This window comes from Salvelinus namaycush, chromosome 13 (assembly GCF_016432855.1).
Source record: "Salvelinus namaycush isolate Seneca chromosome 13, SaNama_1.0, whole genome shotgun sequence".
NCBI lineage: Eukaryota > Metazoa > Chordata > Actinopteri > Salmoniformes > Salmonidae > Salvelinus > Salvelinus namaycush.
In genome coordinates this window covers 14,057,737-14,071,771 of record NC_052319.1, presented here as the reverse complement: position 1 = coordinate 14,071,771, position 14,035 = coordinate 14,057,737, and the positions used below count along the sequence as shown (strand labels likewise).

At 41.6% G+C, this 14,035-nt stretch overlaps 1 protein-coding gene across 1 annotated transcript in view; it reads left to right on the top strand.

The window, feature by feature from the left end:
• Positions 1–13,336, top strand: part of LOC120057786 (dual 3',5'-cyclic-AMP and -GMP phosphodiesterase 11A) — a 61,960-nt gene extending 48,624 nt beyond the window's left edge. The window contains exons 19-21 of the mRNA XM_039006251.1: positions 6,334–6,417; positions 11,866–11,968; positions 13,314–13,336. Of these exons, the coding sequence (XP_038862179.1) occupies positions 6,334–6,417; positions 11,866–11,968; positions 13,314–13,336 (210 nt within the window). The remainder of the gene's footprint in view (positions 1–6,333; positions 6,418–11,865; positions 11,969–13,313) is intronic.
• The last annotated feature ends 699 nt before the right edge of the window (positions 13,337–14,035 follow it).

Below are 14,035 nucleotides of genomic sequence, written 5' to 3'. Positions count from 1 at the left end.
GGGGGCTTGGGCTATCACAATAATTAAAAAATATATATAAAGAAAACTGTAGGCTTTTACACCATTATTTATCATTACTGCATGTCAGAGGCATGAAAAATGAACGCATGGCCTTGAAAACCGGTGGTATAGCCTTATGCTCCAAAATGCGATGTGGTTTGACAAGAAGCTTGTCTTTACCGGTTCTGCACCGGTAAAGAAATTCAATCTACTCTCACCCCTGGCCATAGGATTTATAGTCCAGACATGGTTCACTTGTTACATAGAGCTTGCATCACACTGTGTGAGAGAGGAGAGTTGTCAGCTCGTACAAAGTGTCCCTCTACAGTAGGGTTCCCTAACTGGCGGCCCACCAAGTTTTCGGAGCAAAATTGTTTAATTGTTGGACATAAAAGACTGTCAAAAAACACCAGCAAATCAGCTCCAAGTGATTTGAATACTGTTCCAAAGTATTCCCACGCATAATAGAGAGATATACTGTATGTGATCATATACAAATGTAAGCAACGTTTGAAATGATTATGTTTTAATCAAATATTATATCTGTTTGGGCTTCTTATGGTCTAAAATTATTTGTAATTATATTCCGTCCCTCTGACCATCCGCTCAAGAAAAATAATCTAGTTGATGATCTCTGCTCTACAGTACCTTAAGCAGTATTTGGACTAGGTTTTTAATCAGGTGGCTCTGTATGTACTATAATAATGCTCTTGCACAAGCCTGTTACCAAACACTTACAACATCAATTTAACCTCTGCCCCTGTCTATAGTTTACAGAAAGAAGTGACGACGACACCTTCCTCTAATCCCATTGGCTGCCGTGTCCTAACCTGTATACAACAGGGGCCATAAAATGTATCATAACTCTTCTATGAATATATTTTTTTAAATCCTGCAAGATAATCCTAGATAAATATAGATTCAATGTCTTACTTTGGTCAGCCTTGACATCAGGTAACCCATCGTTCTACACTGAGTGTACAAAACATTAGGAACACCTTCCCAATATTCAGTTGCATCCCTTTTTGCCCTCAGAACAGCCTCAATGTTGACTCCAATGCTTCCCACAGTTGTATCAAGTTTGATGGATGTCCTTTGGGTGGTGGACCATTCTTGATACACACAGGAAACTGTTGACAGTGAAAAACCCAGCAGCGTTGCAGTTCTTGACACACTCAGAACCGGTGTGCCTGGCACCTACTACCAAACCCTGTTCAAAGGCACTTAAATATTTTGTCTGGCCCATTCACCCTCTGAATGGCACACATACACAATCCATGTCTCAATTGTCTCAAGGCTTAAAAACCCTTCATCTACACTGATTGAAGTGGATTTAACAGGTGACATCAATAACGGATCATAGATTTCACCTGGATTCACCTGGTCAGTCTATGTCATGGAAAGAGCAGGTGTTCTTAATGTTTTGTACACTCAGTGAATATTCTACATGTATAAGTACTGTATTCAAAGCCAATGCACTAAAATGGAAGAATTGCTGGTGTTTTATTTTGGAGCTTTGAAGTCCAAACAGTGCTGCAGGTTCTTAGGGAGGAGAGCAGAGTAGCGTCCGTCTGTAATTACTGCCGGTTGACTAATCACGCCCGGCCACATTGGTTCCCCTCTGAAGTAGCTAGCTAATGCACTAGCCTCAGGTTGCTTTGCAGCCTGTGTCAAACCCTTTAGCGCTGAGCGTGTGTGTGGGTGTTGTGAATTAAATATTCAACTCGATATTCAAGCGTAGCCCAGTAACTATCTGTGAAGCGCAGCCTCTCTCTCTCTCTGGAGCCTCAGAAGTTCATGCAGCAAGAGAGGAGACTGAGGCAGAATGGGAAATAGGAACTGGAATGAACTTGTTTGGCATAATGGTAAAGGGTGCATTTTATACATTCATTTCTACAACAGTTCTATTGCAGTACTGAAGTGTACATTCTTGTTCTAGGACTAGGAGCCATTCCCCCTTTTTCACATACTCTTATTTTCCCACGTGTGAGCCTGTCTTTGTGTAGCCCAAGTTGTACTCTTAAGGAGCCTAGCGTTACTTCTTAAGAGGACCTTATGGGCTCTATTTGAACAAACCGAGCGCAACGTTCAATCTAATTGCTGGCGGTAGCGTTATAGGTTCGGGGTGTCTCATAAATATTTTTGCTGTTTTCACAACCACAATTATCGTCGCAGTTACTGGCGTTGGCGCGAAAGGGCTGGGTTTTGATGAATGAAGAAGTTGTGGGTGTGTCGAGGCTTGGCCCCTCACTGGCCAATCAGGATGTGCTCCATGGCTAAATAAGTTGTTGCTTCAAGTTGTGTATATTTACAGTCTTTTATGTATTGCCTTGGAATCAACTCCAATTCCAATGTTAGTCCGTTATAGTTTGTTAAACAGCTTACAGAAACAAAATAACAAAATGTAGACCTATCCCATCTATTCTAAATATGTTAACTTGAACCTGTTTAGAGTCCACATTGTTCTAAGAAATTGCATTGCTTCAATGTAGAAATACAGTGGGGCAAAAAAGTATTTAGTCAGCCACCAATGGTGCAAGTTCTCCCACTTAAAAAGATGAGAGAGGCCTGTAATTTTCATCATAGGTACACTTCAACTATGACAGACAAAATGAGGGAAAAAAATCCAGAAAATCACATTGTAGGATTTGTAATGAATTTATTTGCAAATTATGGTGGAAAATAAGTATTTGGTCAATAACAAAAGTTTCTCAATACTTTGTTATATACCCTTTGTTGGCAATGACAGAGGTCAAACGTTTTCTGTAAGTCTTTACAAGGTTTTCACACACTGTTGCTGGTATTTTGGCCCATTCCTCCATGCAGATCTCCTCTAGAGTAGTGATGTTTTGGGGCTGTTGCTGGGCAACACGGACTTTCAACTCCCTCCAAAGATTTTCTATGGGGTTGAGATCTGGAGACTGGCTAGGCCACTCCAGGACCTTGAAATGCTTCTTACGAAGCCACTCCTTCGTTGCCCGGGCGGTGTGTTTGGGATCATTGTCATGCTGAAAGACCCAGCCACGTTTCATCTTCAATGCCCTTGCTGATGGAAGGAGGTTTTCACTCAAAATCTCACGATACATGGCCCCATTCATTCTTTCCTTTACACGGATCAGTCGTCCTGGTCCCTTTGCAGAAAAACAGCCCCAAAGCATGATGTTTCCACCCCCATGCTTCACAGTAGGTATGGTGTTCTTTGGATGCAACTCAGCATTCTTTGTCCTCCAAACACGACGAGTTGAGTTTTTACCAAAAAGTTCTATTTTGGTTTCATCTGACCATATGACATTCTCCCAATCTTCTTCTGGATCATCCAAATGCTCTCTAGCAAACTTCAGACGGGCCTGGACATGTACTGGCTTAAGCAGGGGGACACGTCTGGCACTGCAGGATTTGAGTCCCTGGCGGCGTAGTGTGTTACTGATGGTAGGCTTTGTTACTTTGGTCCCAGCTCTCTGCAGGTCATTCACTAGGTCCCCCCGTGTGGTTCTGGGACTTTTGCTCACCGTTCTTGTGATCATTTTGACCCCACGGGGTGAGATCTTGCGTGGAGCCCCAGATCGAGGGAGATTATCAGTGGTCTTGTATGTCTACCATTTCCTAATAATTGCTCCCACAGTTGATTTCTTCAAACCAAGCTGCTTACCTATTGCAGATTCAGTCTTCCCAGCCTGGTGCAGGTCTACAATTTTGTTTCTGGTGTCCTTTGACAGCTCTTTGGTCTTGGCCATAGTGGAGTTTGGAGTGTGACTGTTTGAGGTTGTGGACAGGTGTCTTTTATACTGATAACAAGTTCAAACAGGTGCCATTAATACAGGTAACGAGTGGAGGACAGAGGAGCCTCTTAAAGAAGAAGTTACAGGTCTGTGAGAGCCAGAAATCTTGCTTGTTTGTAGGTGACCAAATACTTATTTTCCACCATAATTTGCAAATAAATTCATAAAAAATCCTACAATGTGATTTTCTGGATTTTTTTTTCTCATTTTGTCTGTCATAGTTGAAGTGTACCTATGATGAAAATTACAGGCCTCTCTCATCTTTTTAAGTGGGAGAACTTGCACAATTGGTGGCTGACTAAATACTTTTTTGCCCCACTGTATACTGATATAGAGGCTAGGCCTCTATGGACATGCCAAAGGTTTTCAATAAATAAGATTAAATTCATTATTGATAAGGCCTAAAAAGAGATTTGAATCAAATTCTTAACAAAACAAAACAACTTGTTTTAAATAGGCTATATCTAAGTACACTTACAGGCTCCATAATTGCATCCCATGCCCATATAATATTAAAACAACGCATGATAGCTGGACAAAGATCCAATATAAAGAGAAAGGGAGAATGTCCCCTAACCGTTATACTGCTCCCAAATATAATGTTTTATAGACATACTGGAACCATCTTACAGATCGCATTCACACTTCTCCAGAAGTTGCGTGCCATGGTCGTTCTCACCATAAAACCAGGACAGTGAATCTTTGTAATAAATTTGGTTTTAATACAATTCTACGAAAAACAAGCAATCCGTTTTTTTTTCTTCAACAACAATAAATACATTCTAAAATCGCTAGCATAAAAAAAGGCACAACGAATTGCTGTTGAACCAGCTTTCGCTGTAGTAGGCCTAGGGTAAGGGTATCCTACGGAGGGCTTGGGTTTAAAAAATAGGAAATGGAAAACAAACTATTGTTACAGGAAAATAACTTCTAAATAGGAGGGTCACTGGTATTCACAGAGGGTTTCAGCTCTCGTTTCATGATGGGCATGGACACATGTAGCCTACATCATGGAGGGGGTTTTACACACGTTCAAAGCATGGCTAAAATAATGTAGGTCTGCCTGCAATACATAGATAAAAAGGGAATGTCAGCTCCTCTCAAACTTAATATTTTAATAAAACTTTGGTGATTAAGATTTATTTCCAAGCGGTCTCACGAGCTAAACACTATATCAACGGTCTAGACTAGTCTACGTACTTGATTAAATTGGGCAGGACAAAAAGAAAACAGCCTTCATTTAAAAAAATGATTTAACCTTAATTTAAACTAGTCAAGTCAGTTAGGAACAAATTCTTATTTACAATGCCGGCCTACCCCGGCCAAACCCGGACGACGCTGGGCCTATTGTGCACCGCCCAATGGGACTACCAATCACGATCGGATGTGATACAGCCTGGATTCGAACCACAGGTGTCCGAGCTGTGTGCTAGTATTTAAGTGCATAAGCCTAAACTTTAGGGTTTAATTGTACACATACCAAATAGCCTACACAGCCAATCACCAAATAATGCTTTTGGGAACAGGCAGAAAAAGTGAATACTGCAGTGACACCTCTTGCACTGAGATGCAGTGCCTTAGACCACTGTGCCACTCGGGAGCCCCCCAGCATACCCTCCCCCTCTCATTAAGAGGAGGGGAGGGTATGCTTGGTTTTTAATAAAATATACAGTATACAGGCACTAAAAGCACATCTTGTCCCATGTGCATATGGGCTGTTTGTCACGGCTGGATAAGCTGCATTTCCGCTGTCAAAATTCATGCCATAACCAACTGTGTTACCGCTAAAACCAGCTTTTGGTTGGTCTTAAACATCCCGACCAGCGCTGCCTGAAATTAGCACTTTGGGTCATGTTTTTAAGGACACACCTTAAATATATCCACCCCTCCCATCTGAGTTAGATGATGTTAGACAGATAAATTGCCGAACCTGGCGTTAGGGCTGGAAAATGCCAGTGCGACAGTTTTTACATGACGAAATTGCAAACTAACGTGCGTTTGACACTAGCGCTGCCTTAACACCAGAAATAGAGCCATATATGTTATTCTCAAAGGTAGACTGGCTCTGGCAGCCTAAACAGACAAAAACTAAGTCGAAACGTGAATCGATTCTCAATTGCAATACGGTTCTAGAAACATAAAGCCCTTTACTTTTATATCACATTAAAATAAATTCACAAATGCAAAATATACATTTACTGGAGCATGCTAGATAGCTAGTTAGCACAGGTGGTCCCTCGATCTTCTATCTCTCTTCCGGAAACACTTGCTGTAACATGAAGATATGACAGTTTGGAAACACTAACCCTATAAAGGTGTATCAATTTAACCTTTTCTTTTTTGGAAATGATTTCTTGCTGATATGAAAGATAAAGTCCTTGTGCTTCCAAAAGCGTACCACAAGCGGTGTGTTAATGTTCAGACCGAGTATCTGGGCTCTTATGTGTAATGTAATGGAACTGAGAATCATGATCCAGGGCTAGTGTGTGTGTAGGAAGGAAGTGGAACAGACAGTAAAGGAATCATGAGGTTTAAGCGTGTGTTTGTGTTCCAGGCCATTTTTGATCGAAACCGGAAGGACGAGTTGCCGGGGCTGCAGCTGGAGTGGATCGATGGGATCTGTGCTCCGCTTTATGAGGTAATCCTCCGCAATGCCTCCACAGCCTCCCCAAACCCTAAGGGACTCAATCTACTGCTCTCACTACCACCAAGCACCACTAGCCGAATAGTCCCCTCTACAGAGGAGGCCGTCCTTCGCCTGCCATTGTCCCTAATGACGCCAGCAGTGGAAATGTCACTGCAGTAAACATTCTTTCCTTTTAGAGACATTTCTTAGAAAAATAAGGTATTTTTTAATCTCTGAAATAACTCCAAGGACGTGTACTATCTATTTGAGAATACTGCACTAGAATGAGACCTCGTTTCCGGATCTTGAGAATGCCAAGCAAACAAATGAATGAGGGAAGCATTGACGTTAGTGATGATGGTCCAGTATATTACATGCTTAACTCCCTTTAATGCAGGTATAGTGTGCCTCAACTGCACAGCACTGAAAGAGGGAATGAGTAGGGAGAGTCAGCTCTGTGCTCTCATTGTGTGCATGCGTGCGTGGGTGGGTGGGTGCGGATGAGCCAGGTCATGACGTCTGCGGCAGTGAGGGTGTGTGGGAGACCGAGGAAGACTGGATGACTGACTTCCAGGGAAGATCAAGGCCACTGGTAAAGACAAAGAGAGTTAGAGGCCGAGAGCACAGAGCAAACAAGTGAGAAATACAGGGAATGCCATACAGTATGCAGATAGTTGCAGACATGATTTTTGCCAGATCAACGCTGCCAGATTAAAAAACTGTAAATATGTTTTCACATACACATATATTTTGATTGACAAACGTAGGCCTGCTATATTGTAATATTAGGACAAATGTGCTTTCAAACGTTGGATTAATTCAGGAGCAACTTGTGTTAAAAGTGATGGTAGACTGACATTTTTTCCCCTGTAGCTTTGAAAACTCTACATTATTAGAACAAAGGGATTTGCTTTCTGTGTGTCTTTAGATGCAGACTCACACAGTGGCCTGCAAATGCTCATGTTTAGAGAATGCAGATATACAGCTCACGACCATACCGCCACCAATTAGAGGAGAGAGAGAGAGGGGAGCAGGAGGAAGTTCAGAGGCGCCAGGGGTTTGTGTCTGTGGGAGGAAGAGCATCTCACTGATCTCCTTCTCCTCGTGCTACTGTGTGGAATATTAATCCTGCGTTATGTAACCTCCCATCTTCAAAGCCTACCAGATAACCATTGCTCTCCGTCTTTATCCCCACTCGTTCCGTCTACGGCACTGGAATACTGATGCTGGAACAAGATAGAGGGGTTTTTAGAATGAAGGAGGAAAGAGAAGAGAGACATTGGCAGGATCCTAGTTGGAATCCTCCTCTATTCTCCAGCTGTACTAGTCAAACTCAGAGAGATTAAGTTGATCACAGAGTGGGTTTGTCCATCCAAGGAACGTGGCGCTATTACAGCACCACACACAGGGTGCAATGGCAACTCCCTAACAGGAGTCAGTCTTTACTGAACCCTCACCATCTGTGGATGTGGAGACTGAGTGCTCTAACAACAACCTGCCATGGCGACTAGCAGGGAGCTGGTCCTGTGTAGTGTACGGCTGAGTCCCAAATGGCACCCTATTCCATATGACTTTGGCTAAAAAGTAGTGCACTGTATAGGGAATAAGGTACCATTTGGGAAGTACCCTAGTGGTCTGGTAATGGTAGAACTGTATGAATCAATGTGCTTGGAGCTCTCCAAAGTTCGCAGTGGAAACACCATTTGGAACATTTAATGTTCACTATGGAATGTTGTGGACATACGGTCACTAGGTTCTAGTTAGAAGTGCAAACTAAAAGCCCTCTCTGGAAATGATTATGCATAGCATATGAATGAGAGGCCATGTGGAATCTTTTGATCATGTAAATGTAGTCTTGACTTCTGAACTGCACCCAATTAGAAAGCATAACTTCAGTGTACCACCGCAATTGTTGTGTGAGTTTGTGAGTACACCCTCTGAATACACATGCTTTTCAAATCCCCCTAGCTGTTGTAACAGGTTTGACAGTTTCAGGTTTGACAGTTTCAGGCAACAGGCAGTACCGTAGATCATTTTCTGGCATGTGATTGTACTGATTTGACTCATAAAACATGTATGGAGATGCTCCATGGGCCAGCCATAACTGCACACTGGCGGGGATGATGAGATACTGAGCACATACTCATAGACAATTCTTGTAGCGTTTTATAACATTGTGAGTTATTCCACTCATATATATTTATACTGTATATTGTGTCCTAAGTTGCTATGTGTCTTGCATGCCCCAGCCCATCACCACATATAAAGTTCCCTATCCGGATATAAAAGTTATGTGAATTGAATTGATAGCATGAATTAAATGATCCCCTGTTGTCGTGGCAATGTGTACGGTATCTCTTCCTAAATGGCGGCTTTGTGTTTTGTGTCTGTTGTGGAAAGTGTTGGTGTTTTCATATGAAACATGGGTTAATTAGTGTGCAATGGAAAGCCAAGTGATTTAGATGATATTTAAAGGAGCCTAAATGCAGTGTGAAGAGAAGAGAACCCCCCACGTCTCTGAGGTAATTCATTCAAGGCTGTATGAAAGGCAATGTGTCACACTGACTGAATTGTCGTTTACAATTCCACAGCAAGAATGACACTAGTAACTAATTACAGTCCAGTAAGTCATTTTTTCTTCATATTAACCCAGTGTGCACCGTCCAACGCTGACATCCATGGACGTTGAAAAGATGTTGAAATTTGGTCCGTCCACAGATGTCCGGTCTAGACCGGACTTGATTCAGCCTAAACATAGACGTCTATGATTGGTTGAGATTTGTTCCCGGACCGTTCTTGATTTGGCCCCAAAAAAGACGTCTGTGATTGGTTCAGATCAAATCAAATCAAATGTTATTAGTCACATGCGGTGAAATGCTAACTTACGAGCCCCTAACCAACAATGCGGTTAAAAAATATATACAAAAAATAAGAATAAGAAATAAAAGTAACAAGTAATGAAAGAGATATGGTTCAAGTTTTGACAGCACAGTACAGTAGAGCATGTATTCCCAAACTGGGGTATGCGTAATGCCGTCGGGGGTACGCCAAATAAAAATTCTTCACATTTTCAAACTACATTTATATTTTCCAACGGGGCTATACATTTGGGTGAGGTTTTTTTCCCGCCTGAGTAGCCTCGTTTCACTGCCCCCCCCAAAAATTCACCCATCTAGTGTTCAGCGAAATAACAACACAATGTCAAATACAGGTAGCCTAGTCAAATAATTAACATCCAATCACATTAACCGTTACTCTATCGCGGGAAACCTTCACTCTTGCGCAGACATTTAGAAACAAAACATGACCATTTGAAAAATAAGCCACAAAGGTTTTTTGAGCGAGAAGAAAGATGACTTTCGAGTAGTAACATTAATAAGAAGGGGCTAGAAGCGTCTTATATGGTGAGCTACCGAGAGGCTAGGACAGGCAAGCCCCATACTATTGTGGAGGACTTAATTCTTCCTGCTGCCGTGGATATGGCTGGGACAATGACGGGGGAAAAGGCCAACAAAAACTTCCTCAAACAACACTGCTTCACAACGCATCAGTGACATTAGTGACACGCCAGGAGATGTTGTGAAACAATTACTGCTTCGCATACAAGCCAGTGAATTCTATGCGTTACAGCTGGAAGAGTCAACAGACATGGCGGGCCTGGCACAGCTGGTATATGTCCGTTACGTTTATGGGGGGTCAATTAAGGAAGACATCCTCTTCTGCAAACCACTGGAAACCAGGACAACAGTAGAGGATATTTTTAAAGTACTGGACAGCTTTGTGACATCAAACAGACTTTGGTGGTCAAGGTGTGTTGGTATCTGTACTGATGGCGCAAAAGCCATGACAGTGTACCACTTGGGTACACTGCAGCATCCCCCGAGAGGCGCTTTCTGCCAAGGGAATAACTGACAGCTTGAAAGACGTTTTGGACACTACAATGAAAATGGTTAACTTTGTTAACAAGCCCCCTGAACTCCCATGTATTTTCTGCATTATGCAATGATATTGGCAGCGACCATGTAACGCTTTTACAACATACAGAAGTGCGCTGGTTATCATTGGGGTAAAGTATTGACACTTTTGACATTTTTATTGAGAGACGAGCTTAAAGTTTTCTTTACTGACCATTTTCACTTGTCTGACCGCTTGCATGATGAAGAGTTTTTCACACGACTGGCCTATCTGGGTGATGTTTTTTCTTGCTTGAATGATCTGAATCTAGGATTACAGTGACTCTCCGCAACTATATTCAATGTGCGGGACAAAATTGAGGCTATGATTAAGAAGTTGGAGCTCTTCTCTGTCTGCATTAACAAGGACAACACATAGGTCTTTCCATCATTGTATGATTTTTAATGTGCAAATGAACTCAAACTTACGGACAATGTCAAATGTGATATAGCGAAGCGCCTGAGTGAGCTGGGTGTGCAATTACACAGGTACTTTCCTCAAACAAATGACACAAACAACTGGATTTGTTATCCCTTTCATGCCCTGCCTCCAGTCCACTTACCGATATCTGAACAAGAGAGCCTCATCGAAATTGCAACAAGCGGTTCTGTGAAAATTGAATTTAATCAGAAGCCACTGCCAGATTTCTGGATAGGGCTGTGCTCAGAGTTTCTTGCCTTGGCAAATCGCGCTGTTAAGACACTGATGCCCTTTGCAACCATGTACCTATGTGAGAGTGGATTCTCGGCCCTCACTAACATGAAAACTAAATACAGGCACAGACTGTATTAAAATGATTAAAGACTGAGACTCTCTCCAATACAACTCAACATTGCAGAATTATGTGCATCCTTTCAAGCACACTCTTCTCATTAACCTGTGGTTATTCACAATTGTCAATGAACAAATAAGGTTTTAAATGTAAGATGGTTAAATAGAGCAAAATTATTGATTATTATTATATTATTATTTGTGCCCTGGTCCTATAAGAGCTCTTTGTCACTTCCCACGAGACGGGTAGTGACAAAAACGGACATTTATTAAACATAAGAATGAGTGTGTTGTATAGTGTGTGTGTGGCAGGCTTACAATGATGGCAAGAAAACAACATTTGAGAGTGCGCTGACCCTGGTGCAAGAAGGGTACGCAGCTGGAGGTTGAATGTTTGAAGGGATACGGGACTATAAAAAGTTTGGGAACCACTGCAGTAGAGGACAGTACAGTTACGTTTAGTAACAAGTAGAGTTCAGTAGAGTACAGTGTAATGTTCTGTATGTTACTGTACTGTACCCTACTGTACTCTACTGCACTAAACTGTACTGCATGGCAATGTGCTCTACTGTAGCCTACTGTACATATCGGGGTGGCAGGTAGCTTAGCAGTCAGATGCATATTTTTTGTATGATGAATAATGTACTAAGTGAAAGATGGTCTTCATTTATCTCACTTTATAACACCCTGTCTCTCTCTCTCTTCTCCCTCTCTCTCTCTTCTCCCTCTCTCCAGACATTGGTGAAAATAAACCCTAAGCTCCAGCCAATGGTTGACTTGATCCAGGCTAACAGGGCCAAGTGGGAGGAGCTAAACAAAGAGAGACAACGCAGCCAGAGTGAGTCCAAACCCACAAGCCATTGCAGCAGTGACACCACAGAAACAAGAACTTGTTCTTTGGGCGACACACCTTGCTGTGCAGGTGACCCTCCCAAACCAGCAAGCTAGCTCCTGCTGACCTCTCCAGGCAATATTTCCTCCGCCTCTTAGCTTCTTTACTCTTTAATGCAGCCTGCAGAATAGGCAGTGCAGTGCAGTGCAGTGCAGAGATTCTTGGGCTCTGCTTGCTTTTTGCCACTAGAGATGGGCTTTAGACTGTCGCCACGGTCAAGGTGTTTCCTGCTCCTTCCACAGCTACTTCCTGTGTGGGAAACAGAGAGAGCTGTGTCTGACATGTTAGTCAGAGCAGCGCAGCTAGTTATTCCTCTGACCATTGCAAGTGTGAGGAAACTTCAGACCTCTGTGTCAGAATGGCAACCAGTGATAAGGCAGGTTTAGGAGAAATCTGCAACCTCACTACAAGGTGCATGGAGTGTATGTAGAGAGGACCTAACTGTTGTTTTTCTGTACCGTCATTATGTCATCCCTTACGTTGCTTTCGATATCTGTTGCTAGAATATTGTTCTTGGGGAGGGTGGTTATTTATTTATTTTTGTACATATGACATTTGAAGAGATGGTACATGCAAGTGCAGTTGTTGATTTAGATGCTTGGCTGATTTGGAGTCCTGGAGTTAGCTAGTGTTGAGGGTCAAGGTGTTGGGAACCAGCAGGTCCTGTGGCTATGCTTGCAATGCAAATCGTTCGCTCCACTCCGCTCCTTGTGCCTTGTTTGAAACTCCTTATGAAAAATGCATGGCGTCTTCACACACTGAGATTCTTCTATAGTTTGAGAGATTTTATTTGACCATTCTGAGTTTTGTCTTGATCTCAGTTAGAGAGTATATATAATACATATATATAATATATGTAACGTTACATTAGAAGTATTACTGACCCAGAAGAGTTGTTTTATAAGCCACATGATTGGAAAAGGGATCAATCACACACATAGACAATGTGCCTTTGCAAAATTGTTCTGATCATTTCACATTTTATGAATAATTTGCCAATTTACAATTAGGCTCCCATCCCATTGGTTTACTAATTTCAACGATGTGCTTGTTTTTAGTCTATGGCCTTTAGATGCAGGTTGATTCAACAGAGAATGGCTATATATTCTGCGGAAGCTATTTCAGCTGAGGGAAAGGTGCATCAGGAATGTCACACAAATAGTGTAATGGCAGCTCATTCCTTACTAGTGTACCTCAGAATACCATGTCAGTACATAACAGAACTAGGTATTCACACAAAAATCTAAACGTACAATTGTCCTAAACTATGAACACTTTTGGATCCCTTTAGAACAGAACGTGTCCATGCTGTAGCTGCATTAGGTTCCATGTTGAAGTTTTATTTGGGGTATGAATTGTTGTAGCTTTGTTAATTGGAGTTTAAAAATGTAGCTGTGCGCATTGTGTGGCATGGATCTTTGTGCTACTGTATTTGGGTTGAAACAAATTGACAATGGGAAATTGAATTGCATGAGGTGTGACTACAGTATTGAAATCAAACAACTGCTATAGATGTAGCAAACAAAAACGTGAGCCAACAAATACCTCGTATTTTGAACTTTATTATTAATATGCATATGACTATTTCATTTAATTGCATGGATTATACAATTGCATCATGTTTGGTGAAGTATTAACATTGCTGTAATATTTTTATTACATTTGGTTTCAAATGTGGCCAATTTTTACTTGGTACTGTCTTCTTTAGCATTTGGAAACAGCTTATTGTATTTATTCATATTTTCCCTCTGTTACTACCAATGGTTTATATATACACTAGAAGACTGACAGGGGGCGCTGTTTTGAAGCCACCTCACCTCCATCTTGGCACTCCCCCACCGTTGTAAAACATATTTTGGATTGTATGGAAATGCATTTATTAATGTTTACCTTTGATTTAGCCAAGTTTATTCTATTACAGACACCTTAATGCATACTTTTAAAGTATATTATGTCAGCTAAACGTACACATTTTAAATAAAACATATAACAAAATTTTCCTTAAAGTATCAT